At 39.0% G+C, this 24,616-nt stretch overlaps 2 protein-coding genes across 3 annotated transcripts; both read left to right on the top strand.

The window, feature by feature from the left end:
* Positions 1-4,768: 4,768 nt before the first annotated feature.
* synpo2la (synaptopodin 2-like a) lies at positions 4,769-15,406 on the top strand. Its single transcript, XM_040037121.1, has 4 exons — positions 4,769-5,173; positions 8,412-8,563; positions 8,794-9,506; positions 10,982-15,406. The coding sequence occupies exons 1-4, from the start codon at positions 5,072-5,074 to the stop codon at positions 13,615-13,617; spliced, it is 3,603 nt and encodes a 1,200-aa protein (XP_039893055.1). The 5' UTR covers positions 4,769-5,071; the 3' UTR covers positions 13,618-15,406.
* A 3,734-nt stretch (positions 15,407-19,140) lies between these two features.
* Positions 19,141-24,579, top strand: myoz1a (myozenin 1a). Of its 2 annotated transcripts, none has more exons than XM_040037078.1 (6): positions 19,141-19,378; positions 20,947-21,066; positions 21,341-21,528; positions 22,249-22,516; positions 23,512-23,677; positions 23,758-24,579. In XM_040037078.1, exons 2-6 carry the CDS (start codon positions 20,982-20,984, stop codon positions 23,990-23,992), a joined length of 942 nt encoding a protein of 313 aa, XP_039893012.1. In that variant the 5' UTR covers positions 19,141-19,378; positions 20,947-20,981; the 3' UTR covers positions 23,993-24,579. The 2 variants fall into 2 exon arrangements, with proteins under 2 accessions (XP_039893012.1, XP_039893011.1); XM_040037077.1 differs by having other exon boundaries at positions 19,142-19,378; positions 20,980-21,066.
* Positions 24,580-24,616: the final 37 nt, after the last annotated feature.

Raw genomic sequence — 24,616 nt, 5'->3', positions numbered from 1 at the left:
TGAGCAACCAGCAGCCGGTTAGGGTGAGAGAAGGAAGACAGGATAAAAGACATGCTGTGGAAGAGAAAGATGTGCTTATTTAAATATAGTTGCAGTTTTTGGCTAAGGATTTATTCCTGGAAGCAGCTGCAATTATCAGATTACTCAGAGTTTAAAGCAGGTTCAGGCTTGTAAAGTAACTGAAAAACTATCTGCGATTAAGGCCTTAATTCAACATAAATCTATGTGAAAAAGAACAATTCATTAAAATCCTTATCCCACAATTTCATTTATCCTATGAAGATGTTCATGGTCAAAATATTCAGGACACTTTAGTTATTCCAGTTAGATCCAGAACTGTGACTCGGGAAACAGAGTGGCTTGTTCACTGGTCACCATGGTCGGTGGTTTGAGTCTGAGCTTCCGTGTCCTTTTGCAAGAACCAAATCCTAAGTTTCCCAATTTCATCTGTGCAGGATAGAGAGATGTGCCGGATGCACAGAGTAAAGTATATGAATGAATGTGACTCATATTGCTTTAAGTCATCAGTAAAACTAACAAAGTGCTATACGAATGTCACTCCATTCATCACCTAACCACTTTGGTCCAGACTCAATTTTCTCAGTGCTGGACTGATTACACAGAGCTGAGGCTTTGCAGGTCGAACAACATTTTGTACAAATAATCATATCACTAGATGATGAATCCTGCTACCAGCAAGGTTGGCCTTTGTATTGACATTTCTTTACAGCTATTGAATGGAACGCGCAATGATTGCAGTGGCAGTCATGTTCTCCCTCGACATAAGTGGAATTAAAAAAAGTCTACAGCATACACTGTAGAGTACCAATATGCTGATCTAAGATTGTGATTATGACAAACATACCAGCAACACATTTGCACTGAGAGTATGTAACATGTAGCACGTTCACTTTAACCTTCAGTTCAGTATTGGAAGCTATAATGGCATAGACTGTCAGCTTTGTTAAACGTTTTACTACATTCTAAACATTTAAAAAAGCACTTTTCCCGGTAAATATCAGAGTAACGAAGGTACTGTACCATTACATAAGTAATATAAGGTTCGCTGAGGACATTAAAGCATCATTAATGGTAAAGACTTTTTTATTTATTTAGTGGTTGGTTTAAGATAAAGCCACCTGAAATACAGTAAGTTCTTATACAGGAGGAAAGGTCCATGTTTGCATAGCAACCAGTGAACTGAAGTATTAATCTCTGACCAATCAGAGCTTAGTTTGAGTGACCTGTTGTATAACATATTTTAGGACAGATGGTCTGCACTGTTATTTTGGGTGACTTTGGATGTGTGTGTATGTATTTGTTTGTGTGACTCACTGGTGTGACAGCACAAGGAGGTTAAGAGGGGCCACCTGTGTCATGAAGCAGATGATACAGGAGTCATCTCTCTGAGGACAGTGGGAGTCCTGGGAGAGATGCAGCAGACTGTCACAGACTGGGGTCAAGAGTTCAGGATTACAGGAAAAAAGGCTAGAGTCACAGAGTAAAAGAGTCAGTAAGTGGCTGCAATCAAAGCAACAAATTATTGTTAAAATAAATCTTTTCAAAACAATTAAAAGATATCCCTTTAATAGTGTCACAGATCCAACCTAAAATGACTTTGCAGTTAAGATAGACCTCAAAATGATGTACATTTAATGGACAAAGATTTATATATATACAGTATATAACCAGCCTGCTGAACAAAATAACAGAGGACAGACCCAGCCTTCACCAGAATGCTTAAATAATCAAATTAATTCAAAGAACAAATTCTATTAGGATATTTGAAGAATGATATAAATATTCCTCCACCACATGGAATCTGCAGCTTTTTAACTTGAGATTTTAAAAATATGAGATTCTTAAAACTTGAATAAAATATGTTTTTGGATTCTTTAAAGCTGTTTTGTAAAAATCAATTTCTGAAAGCAGAAGGTTTAAAATGATAATTTCATTTGTAATGCGTGTATTCCCGCCACTATGACACGCTATCCTCTTCATTTATGTCTCTTTGAGCAGTCTAAATATATTCATTACTCTTATTTTCCACATAAAACACATCCATAATGTTAATTTGTGCTTGACATTACACAAAGCTCAGTTTACAACATGTTTATTAGAATGGCAATCTCATTTTCACCCCATCTGAGCTGGGGCGAAGGTCTGGCAGTGACTGGTTGGCAGTATCTGCCATCCTGGCACAGATGCCACAGTGAAAGGGCAGAGTCGGCGTCTGCTGCTACTCCACCAATCTGTCTATCAAATTCTTCTTGGCAAGGCCAGTTGGACAACAGAGAAGTTATTTATTAGAAAAACAAGCTGCAGGGAACAGAGAAAATGTCTGCAGCTCTTTGAAGTGTAATGCTAGAAAAGGTAAACAATAAAAAAGTGGAAAAAAAATGTTGAAAGAAGAGATGGGCACACACAAACTAACAAAGGGAACATGAGCAGGACAAAGACACTGCATCATTTAGAAATTCTCCCATGTCCACAGAAAAGAAAAAGGAAAAAAAAACATGCTTCCAGGCAGGCAGCTCCTGTCCTGGATAGAATGACTGAGCAGACCTCTTCCTGACTTATGCAGTTTTTCTAACTGAAACCACAACTATTCACACTGCAGTGTTTAGTTTAGCAGAGACATAGTCCCTTTCAGCAAAGACACACTGTGTTTATTTAACTGTGCAAGTCGGTCATACAATATCACAAATGTATTTTTGTATTCAAACATTTCTCACTGCTCTGTCAGAGTGTCTGGAAATGGTCTGAGTTCCCAGACAGTCAGAGATCCTTCAAGTTTTTCCCAACATTATTACCAATATTAGTGTTTGGATTCATATGGATTGGAGAATTTGTATTCTCCAGAAAGATGGTATTAGAAATGTCTCTGTAACTTCTAAAATTATGTAATGATATTGGCTTTTTTTTTAACCTCAAAAGAGACAGAAATTACCATTAAAACTGTGAAATTATGTAAAAACTCAGGGATGCTAAGAGCAAGCATGTTTTTAACCACTAGGGGGAGCAATTACCACAACTACTCTTTCCAACTGTTGGTTCAGAGGTCCCACTAATACCACACTTGTTCTAATGCATCAAATAAAAATAATAAAATACGGTGTATCAGTTTTGTTCAGTACCTTCTTTAACTGTGGTATTCTATTAGATCTGACATTGGCTCTAGGAAGACAGTGTGACATTTTTTTCTCAGTGGCTGACCCAGGACTGATCCTGGTTACTATCCTGAGGTCTGGAAACAGCTGCAGAGCAAGGCTGCCAAAGGGAGCAACTATCATCGGTAACCTCCCACCGCATTGATAATAGCAGTGTTGGCTTTCTTGCAAGAGGATCATTCACCCTCCATCAACAGGTTTAAAAGGTCTGTCAGTGCCCCAAAGGACAATACAACATAATTTAAACAAGTTTACATGCACTGAACTTCTTTTAATGCAATCTATTTTAGTTGGATGAAGTTTAAGATCAAATCATTAAAATGACATGAAATTAAGAAAAGATACAAACAAAGCAAAAAAAAAAAAAGGACCAATTTTACTCTGGATCATCCTTAACTTAAAATCAAAACTTTTGTCATTGTTTCATCTTGTGACTTGTGTTCAGTGTTAAAAAAAAACCACTATGAAGACATCTGTTGCTTTAGGCCACACTCAAAGTATTAATAATTACTAGACATACCACCAATGCTTAAAAAGCATAAGAACTGCATATAAACATTACATAGCCAAATCTGGTAAAAAGCACTTGCTCACTTTGCCTAAGAATTTAAAAAGCTTCCCCCCGAGTAGAGTTATGTTTCTACAATTGACTTGATTCAGGATTTTCTGAGTGCCACTTATGGCACTTTGTGACAGCAGCGTTTAGCACAAAGCATCACTGTGCACTAAGGTACAGCTTCTCAGACATCCAGTCTCTTAGCTTGGTTTGTGTGTGAAATGTCTCTGTTCAGACTATCTGCAGCAGCCAAGATATCCAAGAGTTTGGCTGTGTGTATGAATGTGGCATCCAGTTGTGACCGATCGATGTGCATAAAGGTAAACATGCGGTGGGATGCATGTCTGCCTGCAAAGAGAGGCGTTATATTACCTCTAATTTAATTAACAACACACTGTTCCAAAAATCTTTTAGCAAAACAACTTTTTCATTTTATTTTTAAGCAATTATGTGATCATGGGATACTTCTGTATGTGCCATTCAGTCAATAATGTGAATGCTTGTGGATAAACTTTGGTCAAATCTCAGTGTAGCAATGCAGATTCTTCATCCAGAGCATTAGTATTTCTTCCAAAGACTCTATGATGACAGCCTTGCATGTTTCCAGAGGATCTGGCAGAATGCATGCACTAATGACTGACAGCACCACAATCTCCACTTACTGTCCACATGGATAATGTTTCTCAACAGAAAAAAAATGTATTTAAAGTAATTAATCATAAGTGGTGTCTTCACTCATGGCAAAGCTGTCGCGAGATGGGAGAGTGACTCTGCTAAAGGTTACTACCGACCTCAAATGCCAGATATGAAACACTGGCATTTGGATGTTCTGAATGGTAACTTTGCATTGATCTGAAGAGGAGCAGGCAAGACATTGAAGGTGGCGGTGCCTTCCAATTTCAAAAATAGGACAGCACCCAGTGGCACAGGTCTGAGTGACAGGACAAGTGTTGAGCTGGACCCTCCCCTCCCTCATTTGGGGCAGGCATTCCTCTGTGTAAGCAGACACAGACCCCCTCCCATCATATTTCTCTCTCCTTCTCCCTCTCTTTTTCCTTTGGCGATGGTAGTTGGCTCACACGGAGTATGGGTGGGCACACAGAAGTGTGTGTGTGCGTGTGTGTGCTTGCATGTTTGTGTGTTCAGGTGTGAGTGCGAGCTCAGAGGGAAGTCAGCACCCGGACAGTGTGCTAGGCGAGAGCAGGCCAGAGCTCTCCGATGGGGCCCTGACTAGGGCCAAAGCACTGAGGGGGGTCCTCAGATGAATGATTAAAAACCTTAGAAGAAAAGAAAATAACTACAAAAAAGAAGAAAAGATAAAAAAGAAGATCCAGAGAGAAGAACAATGGTTGTAGAGGAAGTGATAATTACATTGTCTGGTGGAGCGCCATGGGGGTTTCGTCTCCAGGGAGGCGTGGAACACCAGAAACCACTCCAGGTAGCGAAGGTAAGGCGAGTCACTCAGTATGTTGGACAGAAGCCAGTATTTCACAGTTTGCTAAGACAACAGTGAAAAGAACAAAACAGTGTTAAAGTCAATAGCGTCACCAAGCAGAAGGGAAACAGCAACAGAGTTGTATTGTGTAGAGCTAAAGGAACATTGGCAGTGTTCAATGTTGGTTTGGGGCCTGAATATGAGTCATCATCTTGTTTGAAAACTTTTTTTATGTAGAGTTGTACTGATGATTGATTGGGTGAACTTTAAACTTCAAGTACAGATAGGTGGGAATGCTAGGCCACCCTGTTGCATATCTTCCTCTGACTGCTTTGCCTGTTAAGCTCAGCATTAAAGCAAATGATAGTAACCCAGAAATCAAGTAACATTTGCAGAAAATATTTTTTTCTGTTGCTGGCCACAGTGCGCCCTACACCTCTGAACAACATCATAATTTCATTCAAGAAACGCTTCAATTAACCTGGCCACACCCGATAATCTTGAAGGATACATTCAGTTGGTTTTTTTATTGTAAAGTAAAATTACAAGAGTGAAAAACATACAAGTAAGCAAAATGTAGTGACCTCAGGTTATTTCTTGAAATCAGTGTGGTGTAGGCCATATTAAAGCCACAATGATATTTATAATGTTAAAAAAATCTTTATTACATTTTTGAGAATTGCAGACTAGTTAAATATTCACATTTCCTTGAGTCCACTGAAGGTAAAGGAAATATTTAACCTTCGAATTCTCACATGGAGTCACTCAGCTCATTTTACTCTCCAAAAGCAAATTCTTCATGGGCAATAATTTGGTACCAACACTTGGCAGAAATGAAGCAGTCCAAATTTCAGTCTTGATCTCCATTTAGGATTTCAGAATGTGGCATGATATGAGATGGGGAACATATACTGGATAAAAGGATTAATTTGGCACCCAAGTATATAAAAAATAGCACCTCTGATATAAGCTTCTCTTTTTATTTTCTGACTTAATATGTACATTTGCTTGTATTGAACACATTATATTGCACGCACTTTATGAATGTATATTAGCATAATATGAAAAATAGATTCATCCACACATACTTTCCATAATTGTTGACTGAGCAGAAGTACTTTTGAAGGTGGCTATTTATAGCTGAGAAGCATCAGGTCTCTAGGTCAGCCAAGGTGTATGTTTCAGCTCAGTATTTAAAAATTAGCCTCATACACTATTTCTGAACATGCACTAATCGTCTTGATGCTAATCGTCACTTCCTTGTAGGTTCACATCAAAAAGAATTACTAATCGTTTGACATCTTTTACTCCGGATTGTTGCTGTTCTGACATCACATATGGCGTGGTGTTAATTCAAATGAAGCCCCCCCTTTAAAAATGATCTCCATATTACAAAATACAGGAATCTATCTACTTGGCACAGTAGGTCAGGGAAATTGTATTATATCCTGTTTTTTCACAGGATACAGGATAATTTTCAAATTATCCTGTTTTTTCAATTTCAAATGTTAGTATAGCCAGTTCTTCTGTGCAATGAATCTTGCATCCTTATTTGTATAATGCACTGATATATACCTGTACTGTAACTCATTGTCTTCCACAGTTGAGTTCATATATAATATTTGCACTGGCAAAATAATTATCCTTTGGAAAATGTTACTGGCTTAGATTGTCTAAGTAAACTTTTAATATGTTTTCATGAGTGATTCTACGTTGTTGAGTTATGAAGAGTGACATGTAGACAAGCTGGCCTCGGGACACCAAGTCACCTTTACGAAGGTGGACAGCTGGTTCTGTCTGATCATCTAAAACAATGTGCTCCTTCACCCCTGAGAGGAGGAAGCTGTAATCTTGTCAGGTCTCACACTATATCATCCCAAACAGGTGGAGCAGTGTGTGGCTGCACTGAAAAGAGCTGGTGTGTCAGTCCTGGGTCTGTGCCGTTGAGACAGCATGTGCATGCTTCTATGTTTATTTATATGACTTTAAGTGTATTTTTGTACTTCCCCATGTGGTGAAAGTGTGCACGCATGTAAGGCTATTATAACTGTTATGATTTGTGGCCACAAAGTGACTGCCTGAATGAATAACAGACATCCTCTGCCACAAGTAAGCACGGACCATTTTAAAAGGCTTAGCTAAATGGGGACATGGGATTTAATTACAGACAAACTAGAATAGCTGGAAAGAAAACTAGTTAAGGTAACCAAAGCAATGCTTCTCCATCTACTAATTCTAATATTAAAAATTTCTTTCATATATGCCTTCGTAGAGCGTAATCAAAACTGCACTGTTAGCTTAAAAAATAGGAACATCTTCAGGCCTCTGTTTTAGATTTACTATGTGACATGTCGACATAGCTTGCACAGACCTGAGGCAGTTTAGAGTGGGCAAAACGCCACGGTCCTGACAGACCTTGGGCACAAATAGCAAAGCACCAAATGAAGATGGCTTCTGGCTGGCATTTCCTTGTTAAAGTGTGTATGAGAGCTCCACTCGAGCTGTAATATGTGGCATATGTCTGCAGCAAGATCGAGCTGTCAGTGCAGAATCTGGTCTCTGTCTTTGTCAGTCATTATCACAAACCAATCCAAGACAGCAGCATAGCTCTGTTGTTTTTTTAATTTTCTAATCAAAAGCGTTACAAAAGCTGGTCTTTCCCTGATCATTCTCTGGGAAAAAATTATCACAACTCTGTACTATACAACTTGTACAGCCCTTCAAAGTAAGGTGGCAGGGCTGAGACTTGGCCTCAAGTTATGTTTAGTTTCATAAAATCCTGGAACAATAAAAAGTAAATATGACATCATTCAGCAAGATATGAACAGTTGCACACTCTAAATATTTAAAAGCTATTTCACAGTAAAGGTATTTTGTTTTGGTAGCATGTAATCACTATTAATTTAAAACAGAGAAAGGAAGTTTACTTCCTTTTACTAAGGAAGGTTTACTGAGGAAGTCTATTCTCATTCTTTTATTATTAAAAACTTCTGCTTGCAAGGCCTTTATACCTGATTTAAGACATAAAATGTTATTGTACATGTACAAGGACAATAAAGGGCTATTCTATTCTATTCTATTCTATTCTATTTTATTCTATTCTAAATAGTCCTGGATGTCTCTTCTTGTAGGTTATCAGGGACTTGTACCAAATGACTGAAACAATATTTCTTCATACAACGAGTCAAAAAATTTAGATTTTCAGTTATTTTTAGTATTTCAGCTTTTAACTTGTTTTGCCTATATGCAGGTGCGCAAACGCAGCAAGGCATGCAGGGCTGGGTTGCGGGAGGCTGATGAGCTGGTCTCCATCAATGAGCAGCCATGTGCAATGCTCTCCCATGCCCAGGCCATGAACCTCATCGACAGTTCCCCTGGGATATTACACATCCGGGTCAAAAGGTCAGAAGAACAAGAGAAAGTAAACTCTTCTCAATCTTAAAGCATCAGCAGCTCATTGTAATGGATAAAGAAAAGTGTAAAATGCACTGACTTGATACTTGCTGCCCTGCATTTAAAATGAATTAAAAAACAAGAAGACAGCGTATACTAAAAATAAAAAAAGTTATGATATCACATTCAAAGGTACTCATTGACATTAATACTATTTTAACCTTTGCACTTGTTTTCAGGGCACCTGCTGGTTTTCAGTCTGTGGTGCTTGTGACCCGAGCCCCATCTCCCCGAATAGACAAAGAGTACCGTGCTGCTCTGCGAGCTATGTCACCAAATCACCCTCACCATGCACCTGTCCGTGAAGTCCATCGTAGCCGCTCCACCCTAACCAGCGGCTTGACATCGCCACCTGGGAGCGAGGCTTACTATGGCGAGACTGATAGTGATGCAGATGTGGCAGGCTACGAGAGACAACGCAGGCAGAAACGCCGAAGCCCCAGCAACTCCAACCCTGGGAAACCCACAGGACGAACCTCTCCTGAGGGTGGGGAGACATCGGAAATGAGTGGCTATGACAGCGCTCCAGATGCACATGTTTACCCCCGTTTATTGGATGGTGGAGAGGGAAATGGAGGAGGAGGTCTGCCAGGGGTGGCTAGAAGGGAAGTGATTTACCAACCTCCTGGTCCCGGAATGTGGTCTTCCCAGACATCGACAGAGACTTCCTCTATCATATCCTCAGCAGATGACCAAGGGCCACGGGATGCAGGGCAAGAGGAGGATAGTGGCTTTTTAGAGCCTGCCAATGTGCCACTGGTATCCCCTGAGAGGGCAAAGGAGGCTCTGATGCTTGGCTCCCGTAACCAGCTCGTGCCCATGGTGGGTCCTGTGAATAAACCCATCGATGATGAGCTTACAACAACATACATGGAAAAGGCCAAGCAAGCCAGTAAGTACACCTGGAGAAGGCCACTGGGATCAACTTGTGCCTCACATGTAAAAGTTAAATAAATATCCTATTATGATTTGGTGGGAGTTTATGATTATGATACAAATGATCCAAAAATTAAAAATCAAACAAATACGCCTTACCTTTTTCTAAACAGTGCGTCAAGAGAGGTCAGTTATTGATTTAAAACAGCGCTTTAGGGAGCTAAAACAGATCAGTTTTGGAACTACAGTATTTATCTATATATGGTACCTGTTTATAATTATCCTAGAGTCACCAGCCGAGTTTTAAAGCTGGTCATTAGCTATTTTTATCCATTGATACTCTGGAAACATCACTGATACCAAATTAATTGTACCAATACTGTCGGAATAGTGTGATATGAAGCTTAATCAAGCTTAATCAAAAAGACTAACGTGTCCAGTGTGATTTGTTTAATATGACAATTAGCAAAACTAGCCACACATAAATGTTTTTTGAGGTTTGAAGCTCAAAGTGGATGGGTGTCAAATCTGATAACAGGGCATAGTCATATAGTTTATCGCATTTTCCTCCAGTTATGTAAAAACCCCAGCAATCAACCTAGGAGCCCAGAAAACCAACTGCTTTTTGATATCAGGTGGCAAACCGAGGATAATATCTCTTGCTGCTCTCATCCCCTTTACTCTTTTCTTACTTTTTTTTCTTACTGTATATTGAAAGAACAATAATATGTGATTTGTTCTGTAATACTCAATATGATGTACTTTGGTTCTTATTAAAATTGCAAATGCATTTTTATGCTTTTCAAAATGCATCAATTAAAATGATGTGCTTACATTAACCTTGACTTAATAGTTTCACAATCTTTGAAGAGAGGTTAAAAAAATGTGATAGTGATGAAAGCACAGAAAATGACTAAGCATTCTTTCCTAAAATTTGTCATTCTGTCTATCATCCTTAATTGATTCTTGGAATTCCTCCTTGCCATCACTGACATTCTAATGTCCTACTTAAGAACCATGTCCTAAACAAATGAAAATTCCGCTTCATGTGGCATTTATACCAGGGTAATAGAATTAGATTGCCTATGATAATCTGTTTAATACCATAATAAGTTAAAGGATATGTTATGTATGCCTTTTGAAGTTCTCCTTCCAGTCACCTATGACATCAAAGTTTCCATTAGAATGCAAATACTTTCATTAAAGTTAGATGTCAGAGTACATGACCCTAACAATGTGCAAATTTATCCTTCACCTTAGCTAATGTGATAAGCTCAAAGCTTCTGTGGAATTTTCCTGGAAGTGCTACTGTGGCAAGTTAAGAGATGGATGCCTGTTGGACAGGCAGACAGGACAGGTTTAGAAGCTTATGTCAGAGTTCATTCTTTCAAAGGCTAAATCTTTTCCTTTTGAAATTCTGACCCTAAGATTTACTTTACATTATGCCACTGCATAACAACTTCTAATAGTTTTGACTTTCATATCCTGCAGAACTGAACCGAGGGGATACACAGCAAGACAAACAAGTAAAGGAAGCCAAAAGCAAGTGTAGAACAATCGCCTCTCTTCTGACAGATGCTCCTAATCCTCACTCAAAAGGTGTGCTAATGTTCAAGAAGAGAAGGCAGCGCTCCAAGAAGTACACACTCACTAGCTTTGGTAGTGTTGATGAGGACAGGTGTCAGGACTCACAAGAGGAGGATGGGGTACTTCCTGGCAGTGAATCTGAGTTTGATGAGGAAGGTTTTTCATCAGTTCCGGACCCGACTTGGGACAGTGACTATCTGGATATGCTGGAAAAGAGGGCAACAGCAGGTACCGAAGGTCGTGGGGATGGAGCAGAGGATGCTCCGAGTCCAGGTTTGAGTGACACTGTGGGCAAGGGTGCCCAGTTATTTGAGCAACAGAGAAAAAGGGTTGCTGAGCATGCCAAGAAGACAGAAGCAGCAAAACCTCAAGTACCTCCACAATCCCAAGTCCATGAGGAACCTCAGATACTCCAGATGTTTCAGTCACAACAAGAAGTAGAGCCACAAGTAGAAACAAACTTACAACCTCAGCACATAACACTACCTGGAACTATATCCACACAACCAATCCTATCACAAGCCCCAGGTCCAGTTCCTGTTGCATCCCGTGGAATGACTAATGGAGACCTATCCTACTCTGCAGTCAGCACAGCTAGCATGGAGGAGTCATCTCCACCAGTGGCACCCAAACCAGCTACTGCCTCAGTTACCATTCTGACCAGTCCTGGTCAACCAGCCGAAACACCATTGCCAGAACTACCTGTGAGTAATGTTCTCAACAGGACAGCACGTCCTTTTACCCCTGGCTTTATCAGCATTCGGGCTGCAACTGCCCCTGTGACGTTCCGGCCACCTGTCACAAAGACAACCCAGCGTCCTGCCTCAACAGCTGTTGTGCCGCCACCATTTTCCACTACATATGAACTAGACATTAACAATACAGCAGGAACTTCACAGCTATCCCCTGGTACTTCATCAGTGATCTCGCCACAAACTTCCATACTTCAAAGTTCCTTGGTCTCAAAGCCAGAAGCTCCTGTTACCTACCACCCTCCATCCCTTTCTACTTGTGTGCAGTCAACACCACCAATTACTACTGTTCAGCAGGCTCCATTTCCAATTGTGACTCCAGCCTCTATTCCATCAGTACCACCAGCACCACATGTACCAGTGATTCTAGTCCCTGGTCCACCTACATCCCAAATTCCTGTGTCAGCTGACCAAGTTATCCCAGTGTCTCCACTTCAAACACCAGTTGCTCAGCTACCACTGCAATCTTCAATTGCACCTTTGTCTCAAGTGTCAGTGGTCTCCCAGTCTGAAACTGTAGCACCAACCCCAGTTCCTGGTCCAACAGGTCGCACAGGAATCTTGCTTGAGGCTCGAAGGCGTAGTGGGAAACCCAAACCAATGTTCAATGTGCCAGATGTTAAAAAGAAATCCCCCAATCCTGAACTGTTGTCTATGGTGCAGAATCTGGATGACAGATCCAGCCGACACAACTATGGCCAACCACCCGACGAGAATATCTATGATGATTCTGAGGAAATTAGAAGTGATGAGGCTGGCATAGGAAAGGTGCCTCCTCCAGTGGCACCCAAGCCACGAGTTGTTCACGAAGCTCCACAGATTCTCCAAGCAGGAGGTAAGGGGGCCCAACTGTTTGCCAAAAGGCAGAGCCGTATGGGTATGTATGTAGTGGACACTCCACCCGAGACTACTTACCAGAAGGAAGGGACAATGCACAGTGCAGCACAACCCCTTGGTTCCTCCCTCAATCCTTCACTTCCTTCTCAATGGAAATACTCCCCAAATGTCCGTGCACCGCCCCCAATTGGGTACAACCCACTTTTGGCCCCATCTATCCCTACTGGGCCTCAGAGAGAAACAAACAAGCCAGACAACAGGGGTAGAGGAAGCTCTCCAAGAGAGGGCATCAAAGCACTGGATTTCATGAGAAGGCAACCCTATCAGCTCAATTCTGCCATGTTTAACTATGGGGGCAGCGCTGCTAATCTAGCAGCTATGCCTTCTTACCAAGCCCAGCAGCGTGACTACATACCACCAATGGTGGGAAGTTCCTTGACCTCACCAAGGCAGATCCCCGTCAAAACAGCCCGTGTCTATGAGGTCAAGCGATTCTCCACACCTACACCTATGTCCGGTCCATCTCTCGCTCCTAAAGTCCTCGCACCACGCTCAGCTACTTGCCTTGGAGAACGTTTGACTTACTCTGGCATGACCTCCCCACCTCCTGAAACCTTCACTCCAACTCCAGTCTCTGCCTTGACAACAGCACCAGACAGTATACCAACCCCAGCTGCACCTCTGTCCCAACCAACTGGACCACCCAACCTTCCAAAATTTTCTGCCACTCCCATTCCAAACCCAGTGCCCCCTGCAGTTCCAACACCTTATGCTCCAGTGTCATATACCACTGGGCTCCAGTCAGCCAAACAGTTTCAGAGTGCTCCTGAGCTCAGCATCCTTGCCTCTCTGCCTCCACTCAAGTCCAACCCAGTACAGGCACCTAAACCACGATTTGTGGCCACCAAGGGAGGTGTTCAGCCCCGTGTCTGGAGGCCAGGGGCAATCTGAGGGCAATGAAGCAGTCAGTACCATGCTTGGACATCTTCATATTCATGAAAAGGCTAATTAATCATGGACAGAAATATATCTGACAATTTTGTTAATTGGTTGATAGAAAAAACATGGAGTTAAAGATGTTTTATGCTTTGGGAAACTGATGGGCAAAGATCAGGACTCATCTGCAAAAATTAGCTGATGAAGTAACATAAAATGGCAATTGAGTATGAAATTGAAATATAAAAAACAGGTGAGTTAAGTTAAATGAGAACAAAAGATTTTTATTTTTTTTTTGCTCAAAATGCTGCTTATCACATTTATTTTGCTGCAAACAGATTAAATGAGTCACACTAGTTTTAAACTATATTGCCATACACTGTATAGCCCACCATATGCCTGTCCTGGGGGAGGTTTGTGTAAGGCTTCTGGAGATCTCTTCTACTAATTTAGCGGAAAACCCATCTAAACAGAGCCTGTACTGAATTATTCTTTGAAACTTGAAATGTCTGAAAAGTGAACAATGAATGAACGAATGCCATTATGAGCAAAGCTCAAACCACTAAAATATATGTTGTGTGATGTAGACTGGAGTAGGTGGATCTTATAACATGTAATTCACAGTACTCGGCCTATTCAGTCATGTACACTCATGGGTGTTTAAATGATGCTGTTTTTTAAACATCTCAGCTCGCTAGGGTCTATAAGTGAAGGCAAGGTTTGCTCTTGCAACAAGTCAGATACCTCCACTCACTATAACTAGAGAGAAATGCTATCTTTTTAGCCCAGGTCACAAACAACAAGTGCCTGGGCTGTCACTGAATGAACACTTGTTACTGGATATCACTGCTTCTATTTACCACCTAGACACACCAGAGTCATATAGTTGCACTTTGCAACTATATGTAAATTCATAACTTTTATTAAACAAATAACACAGATGAAGAAATGTGTATTTTGTTTTGTAAAGTTGTAATTTATTCAGAGGGAATGCATGGGGAAGTAGATAGACAGAGAAGCACTGGCCCTTCTGAAAGGGTTCATGAAAAGAGAGCGGCTGTGGAACGAGGACATATTTAGGAGTAATGGGGTCACAGTTCTGCTGTTGCCATTTCACTGAAGTGGTCACAATCAAAGTCAGACTTCTGTCTGTTGATTTGATACCTCACAGCCTCTAGAAATTAAATTAGAATGACCAGGAAAGTTTGAGCCATGAAGTTTGTTGGACAGAAGCACAGAGGTTTAGCTGTTGTGTTCTAAATAACAATGGGTGCTGTTAAAAAGTAAGGAGAAATATGTTTGATGAATATGTGCTTCCAAAGACTGAATATGTTAAAGGAACAAGTAAGAAACACAGAAAGACTGTTGTGTTATATTTGTGGTACTCTTGGTAGATTTTTTTTTTTTTTTGATTTTTTACCCTTTTTAAAATACAGTTTCTCTTCAAGCTTGTTCTTGTTTTCATTATGTCATTAGAAAACTAGATCTTAGATATAGATATGCTGAGGTGTACAGTGTGAGTTTCTGAAAGTACATGGATTAAATAATGAGTGTGAAAAATGTTTGTTATTAATGCTGAGTAGAAGTTTATACTGACAGATGACAAGATATTTTTAGAGGAATAAAATTAGACTTTAAGGCTCTCCAGCTGTCTGACATGTCTGATTTTATACTGCCCTCTGTTGGTTAGTCTTTTAATGTATGACAAAAAGCATGCAAAAATGCAACTTGTAACTGAACAATGAAGTAAATGTAACTGTATAGTAGTTTAAACATTAAAAAAGGATTAAAAGATAAAAATTATTACCAGTGCAGAGTTTGTTTGTTTTTTAACTTCAGACTAATTTTATAAATTACATAGGTTTGTAGCTCGTTAATAAAAATAGTAACTCAGATAATATAATAGAATATGAATTATATTTTCACATAAGGAACCTATTGGGTCATTCTATGAAAAAATCAGTGAGTTTTTCTAGCTTGATTAGAATCAGCTCATATTTATTTGTACAACAACTTTATCACATTTAATAAAGCCATGAAAAATTCTACCTTCAATGAATATTTTGTGAGTTCTTATAGATAAAGATCAAAATTCTAACATTGGAGCTAGCCACATTAAAATTTCAGGGCTGGAAAATACATTTAAGTATTGTTAAAAAATTGTAGGTAGATCAAATGCACAACCACTCCAAATGTGACAATTTAAAGCCAAAATGTAATTTCTTTCTTTTTTTCTATAAACAGCTCTGAGGATCTATATTATGGGATATATCCTAGAGTAGCAAAACTCCATCAATTTAATGTGACAGACTAACAGACATGACCATTGAAACCTTGGATGTTTCATCCTATATTTCACAGGAGGAAACTTCAAAAACTACAGTATGGGGTAAAGTTTTAAGTATCATATCATCATATTGGAGAGATACCTGATCAGTACAATTTATAGCATACAAAATGTCCTTTTTTGTATTTTCTAATGGTTTTTTTTCTCATTTTAAACACAAATGTTGAAGCAGTTGTTTGAGATTGAGTTAGCTTCTTTTTGACATATTTCTTAGTGCTAAATTGTAAAGATTCAGCGTTTATTACTTCTGCAGTTCCAAGAGTCATCTTTTTGACTAATCTTTGTCTTACTTTCTTACTTTTCAGTAAAGACTCTAGGAGTGAGCTAAATCTGGACATTATACATATATAAAATGGGTGGGGGTGGTTTGGTGTATAAAAAAAATACTATTTTTACTTTTTTTCTGTTAGTAAGATTAAAAATTAATACTCAAAAAGTGCATTATCGTGGAAAACTTGTTTTTTTTTAATGCCATCTATTCATTTCCCAACACACAGAATGTGTGATTCTATATCTGGAACTCAAAATGTATATTCATGTATAAATTTTGACTATAATGTAATGTAATAATGTTATATGGTTGTACTGTGTGTCAGTATATTTTTCTTTCTTTCTTTTTTTTTGCCTACATGAACACTTGCCACTAAGTGGTGCTGTGGGGCATCAGTGTACACTGACAGTGCATTAAAAATGGCCAAGCCCCACACTCACATGGGAGGCTATATATAGAGCTGCTAATATCCAAACATAATACTCTTTATTTATAAAGAAAATGAATTGTTGCCAGGTCCCTACTGTAATTAAGAGTTGCTTCTTAATTTACCTACTTAAAAAAAGATACATTAAAAAAGAGGCCTATGGAAAGTTTCTATTTCAAGATGTGCAGAAAACATCCCGTGGAGTGTTTTCCATGGGATGTACTAGAAATAAAACATCTGCAGCATATCTTAGTGCTTCCCATTTAATACTTCGTTGAATTGTCATTTGAATTGATCAGAAAAGGGACATGGATATTTCTACATTTCATATGAAATAATGAAATGTATGCAGAGGTATGTATAAAAATAAAACACAAATTTTAAACAGTGTCACCATTGTTATTTAAATATAAGACCTCAGTTGGTTCGAAGAAAGACTGAAAACATGTCACTTGTTACAAGCACTTCTCTGCAGTGATCATTTTGATAAAAATAGATAACTTTCTTTAGATTTCGGAGGCCAGAGATGAGCCAAAAATTTATGAGAAATCAAGACTTTGTGAAAAAGAGCCTGAACAACCTTTTTGAAATAAAGCTGACCTGGGTAATATTTAAGGACGTTAACCCTAAGAAATAAAGGAAACTAACAATATTGGGCATTTGTATTGATGTCAAAAACCCAATGTCTGATGGCTTTCCTACATTTCAGAATCGTGCATCATAAAATATCTTAGAATATATAAAGTAAAATAAGATACATCTTACTTGGAATTGAAGTTTAACTTAAGAACAATGTTGCACATAGCAGATCAATTGTACTTTAATACAGTCAAACATCCAAACAGAGCCACAAAGTTACCAGTTGCATTTTCTACTTTGTGTGTTCAAGAACACTAGAACAATACAAAGTTAACTGACTTTCAGAGAAAGTTGCTGCAGATTTAGTTAGTGCTTCAGAGTCAAAGTTTTCTAGATCGAATTAAGCACATAAAATGACATTCACTCAGGACCCCCGGGATTATTTTGCCAACTAGCAATCATGTTTTTATAAATGTATATGAATTGTAACAGTAATATTTAAAAATTACACATTCACATTCATAAAATACACACTAAGGAAAGTTATAGAGTTACATACATGTTTATACAGTCATATGAAAAAGAAAGGTATCACAGGACTGTATAGTCCTGTGAAAAATTAAGTACTCTTTTACTGCTAGCAAAGGAATTAAGGGGTAAGTAGCAGCCAGGTGCTAATAACACTCATTAGGCTTTAATCCAGCAAAACAGTTTGCTGGATTGAAGCATTCAGTTGCGTTGGCACAATGTCACAAGCTTCCCAGTAGTGGATATCCCAGCAAATTTAATTCCAAGGTCAAACCATGCAATGCTCAGAGATATTACGGGGATTTGGGTTTGTTTTTGCAGCCACAAGATCTAGACACCTTGCAATTACAGAGTCCACCACCTCTTTTTACAAAAGCATTCTATAGTCAGATGTGAGGCCATCTGCCTAGCAGGTCAAGCATGTCATGAAACAGGATAAGCACAGCAGCAAATCTACTATGGAAAAGCTGAAAAATAAAAGAAAAGAGTGCTGAAATGACCCAGTCAAAGGCCAAACCTCAACCCAACTGAAATACTATGGTGAGACCTTGAGAGGGCTGTGCATAAATGAATGCCCACAAACCTCAATGAACTGAAGCAGTGTTGTAAAGAAGAGTGGACCAAAATTCTTCCACAACACTGTAAGAGACTAATAAAGTTACATAGAAAAAAATTGCTTTAAAGTTATTGGTGCTAAAGGTGGTTCTACAAGCTACTGAATGTACTTAGTTTTTCACAGGATTGCATAGGCCCCTGTAAAAACTTCCTTTTTCACATGATCATATGCCTGTATTGCATGCTATTATTATCACTATAATAATGTAGAAAAAATGTAATAATGTTAGACCCTCACCTAAAGGATAACTCTGTTGTTATGACAATGTAAGTACATATATTTACTGAAGACTTTTTAAGCCCTGGGAAAAGTTGTGATGTCAAAGGCAGGTTGTGTATTTGCACACAAGAAAGCAAAAATTTGTGTTTTCTTTAAAATGGAAGATATACAGTTACCAGTAAGGATACTAATGACATATCTTTGGTAGTTTTGGGGTTTGCACTCCACCACATTCAGATGGTCTGCACAAAATGTTTTAAATATCTGTCACCTCATTGTCTGCATGTCCACCACATTCAGTAGTTCAGGGAAACTGAAAAGTCTTTCTGTGTACCCTAAACACACCCAGAGTCCTCTGAGGTTATATTATAGTTGGGTTCTGTCCCCCTCACTCTTTGCTACTAAATATAGGCTTCTGAGCCATCTGTGAGAATGATTTTGTTCCCTTAATATCACCATCAGCAGTTTCAGCTGGCCAACAGAGACTTCTCCCCTGACTTTAATGCCCCCCTGCCCCCTCCTCAATCCCTATTCATACACCCAACCTCAACCTCCTCCTCCCGTCTTGATATGAACACCAACAGCCCCAACCCCCTGAAAGAGCTGCCATCTGAGTGTTGGTTGGGTTTTGCACTTCCCGGGACCTGAGTCCAGGCGAACGTAGGGTCAGAGGCACTGAGGGATTTGTAAACTTGTGATCGAGATCACCAACATTGGTCCCTCGGTCTCCTCTTCACTGTTTGGTATTTATAGGTCTGTCTTTCTTGCCAGGACAACAACAAAAATTCGGTGAGTGGATCTACATCCCACAAATCACTGTGTCCATTTGTTCTACCAATCAACTGACAGCTGATAACTGGGAGGATTTCAGTTTTGCATAGTGCAAAAGCCGTGAGAGGGATTTAACATGCAATGTGGTCCCACTCATATTTCTGCAGCTATTCTTAAGGAGAAACTAATGCAAGACCTCAAAAATTCAATAAATGAAAATGATCAGTTAGCAGTTTAATTTTATGACAAATAATTAATTGCAGATGCAACATAGCTATAAAAGTTCCTTTGCTGTTTTTAAAATTATCAAAGGAGTGGTTAAATGTGCTGATCATCTCACTCGGTGGGTGTTGCATATGTTTTATATGGCGCTGCCAAACCCTGAGAGGGGTTGGTAAATCTGAGAACAGACTTGTCTAAGCCTTTAATTATTTAAGGGAATTAAAAGACAGCGTTGAAAATCCTCCTCGTTAACATCCATTAACTAAACCAGTTTGTACACCTGTTTTGAGAGATGGCCAAATATATAGTCCGAATTGTTTTGTGGAGGTGTGTTCTTAAGGGTTATGTTGAGCCCATTTGATAGCCGAATGACGCCATTCCATGTCACTAAAATGTCTTGGCTGGAAATGGCTTTTAAAAATAGCTTCAGTGGGTTGAGTTACAGCCAGTAGATGTGATGTGATGTTTTGCCACTTGACTGGGCCTTAAAGAAACTGGTGAGAGCTGAAAGTGTTGATATCTGTTCAGAAAGACAAAAAACTATGTAACGCACGCATATAATTACATGTAAACCAGATGCATGTCTTTCACAATGGATAGCTTGGCCTATGAGATAGAGGGAAGTTTTCCCACCTTTATGTTTCCATGCAAGAGACTGTGATAAAATATTATGAATAATTCCATCATTTTTAATAAGCCCGAGGCTTCTGTCTCAACCATAACATGGTTCCGTTTACATTGGCACAGACTGTGTACAGATCTTGTGTCTCCAAACAAAACTGAAACACATATTGAGCTATATGTTTCCTTCGAGGCAGACATCTGTTTCACTAGAGAATGTAAGAAATCTGAGGGCACTGACATCCTGTTTGAACTTGAAAAATGAGGAGGGCCCTTGCTGTCAGTCTGTCTGATACATTCAGGTCCCGGGGATTCACTTTCAGGCGTGGTGGTAAAGTGTTGATGGTTGAGAGTTATTTTGTGACTATGGTGCAAATCAATGGTAACATTGAAGCAACAACACCCCTTTGGGTGCAATTAAAGCTTTACAGTCAATTTATGATTTATGAATTCCTTTGAATATGGATGTGTAGTGTGAAATAGAAAACTACAACTGAAGGTATCAATTACTTTCTCTTATTTGGTTTCTATTTTGTTAATTTATGTTTTTTTCATACTAAACCTCTTAAAGTTTTCTATGTTATTTATCTAGACTTAATCCCTTTAAGGAGCTTTTTTTTTCTGGAGAAGGTTTGATATTACTTAACATTAATTAACTTTTGAGTCTTGAACATAAGGGTTTCATTGCTTAAGTATGTGTTCAGGTTAATATCATCACTTGTTCTACATTTTTCTAACCAAAGGTAATGTTCTGTGTTCTCCCCTGGCCCCTCAAGTCATGCCTCTGGGTACACCTGCTCCCCTAACCAAGCGGAAAAAGCCCTCCAAGATCATAACTGACCTATCACATATCCCTCAGGATGGTAAGGCTTACATAAAATGACGTGACTATGAAACCAAGTTACCACTGCTCAGTAGAGCTCTTTCATATAAACACAGTACACAGAAATACACGGTGGTAAAACAAAAAAGGGGTACAGATATTAGAGAACTAGCTGCTTATTTGCAGTACAATTAAGCCAATCTACTTTACTAATAAAGGATACCGTTCTTTAATGAAACAATGTTTATGAGTTAGTACTACTTTCAACCTCATTTACCAATGTTAGGGCCATTGTTTGGCTCTCACTTACGTAGAATATGAGTCAGAGCCAGAGGCATCGGAGTTTGACCTGGGAACAAAGATCAGAACTCCTAAAGACATCATGCTGGAGGAGCTTTCCCTGCTGAAGAACCGAGGATCCAAGATGTTCAAGATGAGACAGCAGAGAGTGGAAAAATTCATCTATGAGAACAACCCTGACATCTTCAGTAGTGAGTCCATGGTGAGAGCCTAGTTCATAAACAAAATAAAGTCTTGTTTGTCACTGCAATGCAAATTTATTGACACTAGGTTGATAATCCAAGCAAATTTGAGGCAAATAAATCTTGAAATAGCTTTGAATCTCATGCAGAAAGGTAACACCTGAAGAACTGTATCCTTACCTTTACAATTTTGCTTTTGTTGATATAAATATTTGAAAGAAACCTAGTACCAGCATGCAGATGGTGATTATTTAAATGTAAAGTCACCTGGGCTTTAATTATAATCATACTGATCAATTTTAACAGTGATATAAGAGGGTTTTTTGGTCTTGAAGCAGATAAAGACCACACAATCATAATTTTAACCTAACCATAATGCTCAAGTCCTGATCATTATTATTCAGTAAATACAAATCAAAGCATTGTATGGTGTATGATTGATTATAATGGTGATACTTTGCTCTATATGGGATGGCTGAAGCTCTGGAGGTAGAGCAGGTCATCTGCTAATTGCAAGGTTGGTGGTTTGATCCCTGGCTGCTCCCACTTTGCATACCAAATATCCTTGAGCAGAACACTAAACCCAAGCTGCATGAATGTGTGTGAATGTTAGATAGATAGCATTTATGCATAGAAAAAAATGGTTGTGTGAATGAGGCAAGTTGTATAAACAGCTTTGAGTGCTCAGGTACAGTAGAAAAGTGCTATATAACAACCAGTCCATTTACCCTTTCTTTCAGGACAACCTGCAAAAGTTTGTTCCCTCCCTGGGAGGTCAAGTGGGAGGTCAAATAATAAACCTCGGTGGGCATTTTGTTAGCAAGGAGTCTGGACGTCTGAATTTTGTAGGGCTACAAACAGGAGGAGGGGCCCCTGTGCCTCCCCCAAAGCCTGGAAGCAAAGGAGCAGGAGGAACGGGAGGTGCAAGTGGAGCAGGAAGTGCAGGAGTTGGTGTGGGCGAGAAAGGTGGAAAAGGAGAAGGTAGTAGTGAGTGGTCTGCACTAAAAGGTTTGTCTAATTTCTTTTTCTTTTGGCCATTTGTAGTGCAAGTCTGTTTTATGTACAGAGGGCCATTTCTCCAAAAATTATTTAAAATGCATTAACAAAGTGTGTTTACATCTTGAGAAACACATCTAGAAGGACAACTTTATAAATTAATAAAAAATAACAGTGTACATGATATATATATATATATATATATATATATATATATATATATATATATATATATATATATATATATTTGTTTTATTTTTATTTGTTTTATTTTTTTTTAAACCAAATTACATATATCTATTATACACTGAACTATTCAAAAATGTGTTGAATATTTGTATTTGCTTTCTTGCTAAAAGTACTAAAACCACCATGACCAGCTGGTTAGTTAGCTAAGCTTGGCTTAAAGTCTGGAGAAAACTAATAATGAGCAACTCTAAACCTCATTATTTGATATGAGGTACTTTGTGCGTTTAATCTATACACAAGCCTTAGTGCCAAAAACCCAAACAGGTTCCAATATGAGGTTATCAAGAAAGCACTGCAGGAAGTCGCAGTTTCTGGCACATTGCAGTTCAACAATAGCCTAGGGCCAGTTAAAAAAGTATGCTGGACAAGTTGAATGGCCAGCTGCTGGTCTTTTTGGGCTAGTAATGGTTTTTCATCGAATGGATTCACCTTTGAAGCAAACAGTCAGTATTCTGATATCAAAATACAAATAAATATCCTTTATTGAACCACCAGTTCTGGTAGTTTTATGAGTGAAAAAAATTAGATCTTTTTAGCTGCTCCTACCCCTCACATTGTTGCATAAAACAACAGCACAACTACATTTAGAAAAAGCTAAAATAAAAGCTGTCTGTCTGCAGATAAATTGTGCTGGTTTATTTTGCCACAATCTTTCAATTTCTAGCAGCAATACCTGCATAAGAGGGGCATTTCAATCATGCCACAACATTTATTTTTAAGTTTTAGTTACCAGCACATGTGGATGACTTTCTTTACAGGAGGTGGAAAACATGGCGGTACTAAGCAGCAAATTCATGTGAAAACCTACGTGTCTCCATGGGAGAAGGCCATGAAGGGTGATGAAGGTCTGTTAGCCACTCTAAAAACCAATATGCCACATCCCAATGCCAAAAAGGAATTACTCCAGTACAAGTGTTTCAACAGGTAGTTCCCTTGAGGTCTGATATGTAGAAGATTTGTGAAAAAAAAGGAGCTTTAATTAACCTTTCACCTTGGTTTGACAGGAGTGCCATGCCCTACGGCGGTTTTGAAAAGGCCAATCAGTTTCTGAAATTTCAGCTGCCAGAAGCTGAGGCAGCCAAAGAAGAGCCTGAACCTGCAGTGGTGTACCATCATGACATTAGCTGCCGGCCTTCATTCAATCGCACTCCTATTGGCTGGGTGGGCAGCAGTGAGCCCAGCAGCATTCACATGGAGACGGATGCTGTGCCCTTTGATGGAGAGACCGACGAGCTGTGAAAGCATATTAATAGTGATTACTATGCACATACTCACACACAAGAGTAACTGCATGCATACACCATAGCATGCACACACAATAGTTGAGCTTACAATTAACTATTACACTAATGAATTTGAATCTCCCAGTGTGGACAGTTAAAAGCGTACAAACAAAATGAGGTCCTGATCTTAACATGCTCTGTATTTGGTTGTAAAGCGACAAGTTTTATTTGTTATGGGGAGATGAAACATCAAATGTCTATTTGATAAGTTTATAAGTTGAGCCAAGCAGTCCTCTAATTTGTCTGAAAGTTTGCTGTTGTAGGTGAAAAATTGCAGATTGTCCCATTGAGGAATGAATCATATATGATGAATAGGTGATGAATGCTAAGTCACTATTGTGCAGGCTGTCTGAACTTGTTACCATAACTGTTATCGCTCAACATTGTCTTTTTTTGTTGTTACAAATGTCTGATGATTTGCTGCGCTATAAAAACCTAAAAACTTGTTTAACTCAATATGCATGCTGTTGCTGATCCCTTAACCAAACAAAACAACACAACACAACACAGTTTCTCCACAATAAACTGTAACACTGTAAATAATTTAGTGCACTCTGAATGAATTCTTGGAATATACAGT

This window comes from Simochromis diagramma, unplaced genomic scaffold (assembly GCF_900408965.1).
Source record: "Simochromis diagramma unplaced genomic scaffold, fSimDia1.1 OVJJ01000330.1, whole genome shotgun sequence".
Taxonomy (NCBI): domain Eukaryota; kingdom Metazoa; phylum Chordata; class Actinopteri; order Cichliformes; family Cichlidae; genus Simochromis; species Simochromis diagramma.
The sequence above is the reverse complement of the archived record's forward strand: the minus strand, read 5'-3'. Positions and strand labels throughout refer to the sequence as shown.

Bases quoted from the DNA above. Each gene is read 5' to 3' on its own strand.
- synpo2la (XM_040037121.1), top strand. From the start codon at position 5,072: ATGGTTGTAGAGGAAGTGATAATTACATTGTCTGGTGGAGCGCCATGG. The intron at 5,174-8,411 runs GTAAGGCGAGTC...GCCTATATGCAG, and splicing joins AACCACTCCAGGTAGCGAAG to GTGCGCAAACGCAGCAAGGC. The intron at 8,564-8,793 runs GTCAGAAGAACA...ACTTGTTTTCAG, and splicing joins TTACACATCCGGGTCAAAAG to GGCACCTGCTGGTTTTCAGT.
- myoz1a (XM_040037078.1), top strand. From the start codon at position 20,982: ATGCCTCTGGGTACACCTGCTCCCCTAACCAAGCGGAAAAAGCCCTCC. The intron at 22,517-23,511 runs GTTTGTCTAATT...CTTTCTTTACAG, and splicing joins TGAGTGGTCTGCACTAAAAG to GAGGTGGAAAACATGGCGGT. The intron at 23,678-23,757 runs GTAGTTCCCTTG...TTGGTTTGACAG, and splicing joins CAGTACAAGTGTTTCAACAG to GAGTGCCATGCCCTACGGCG.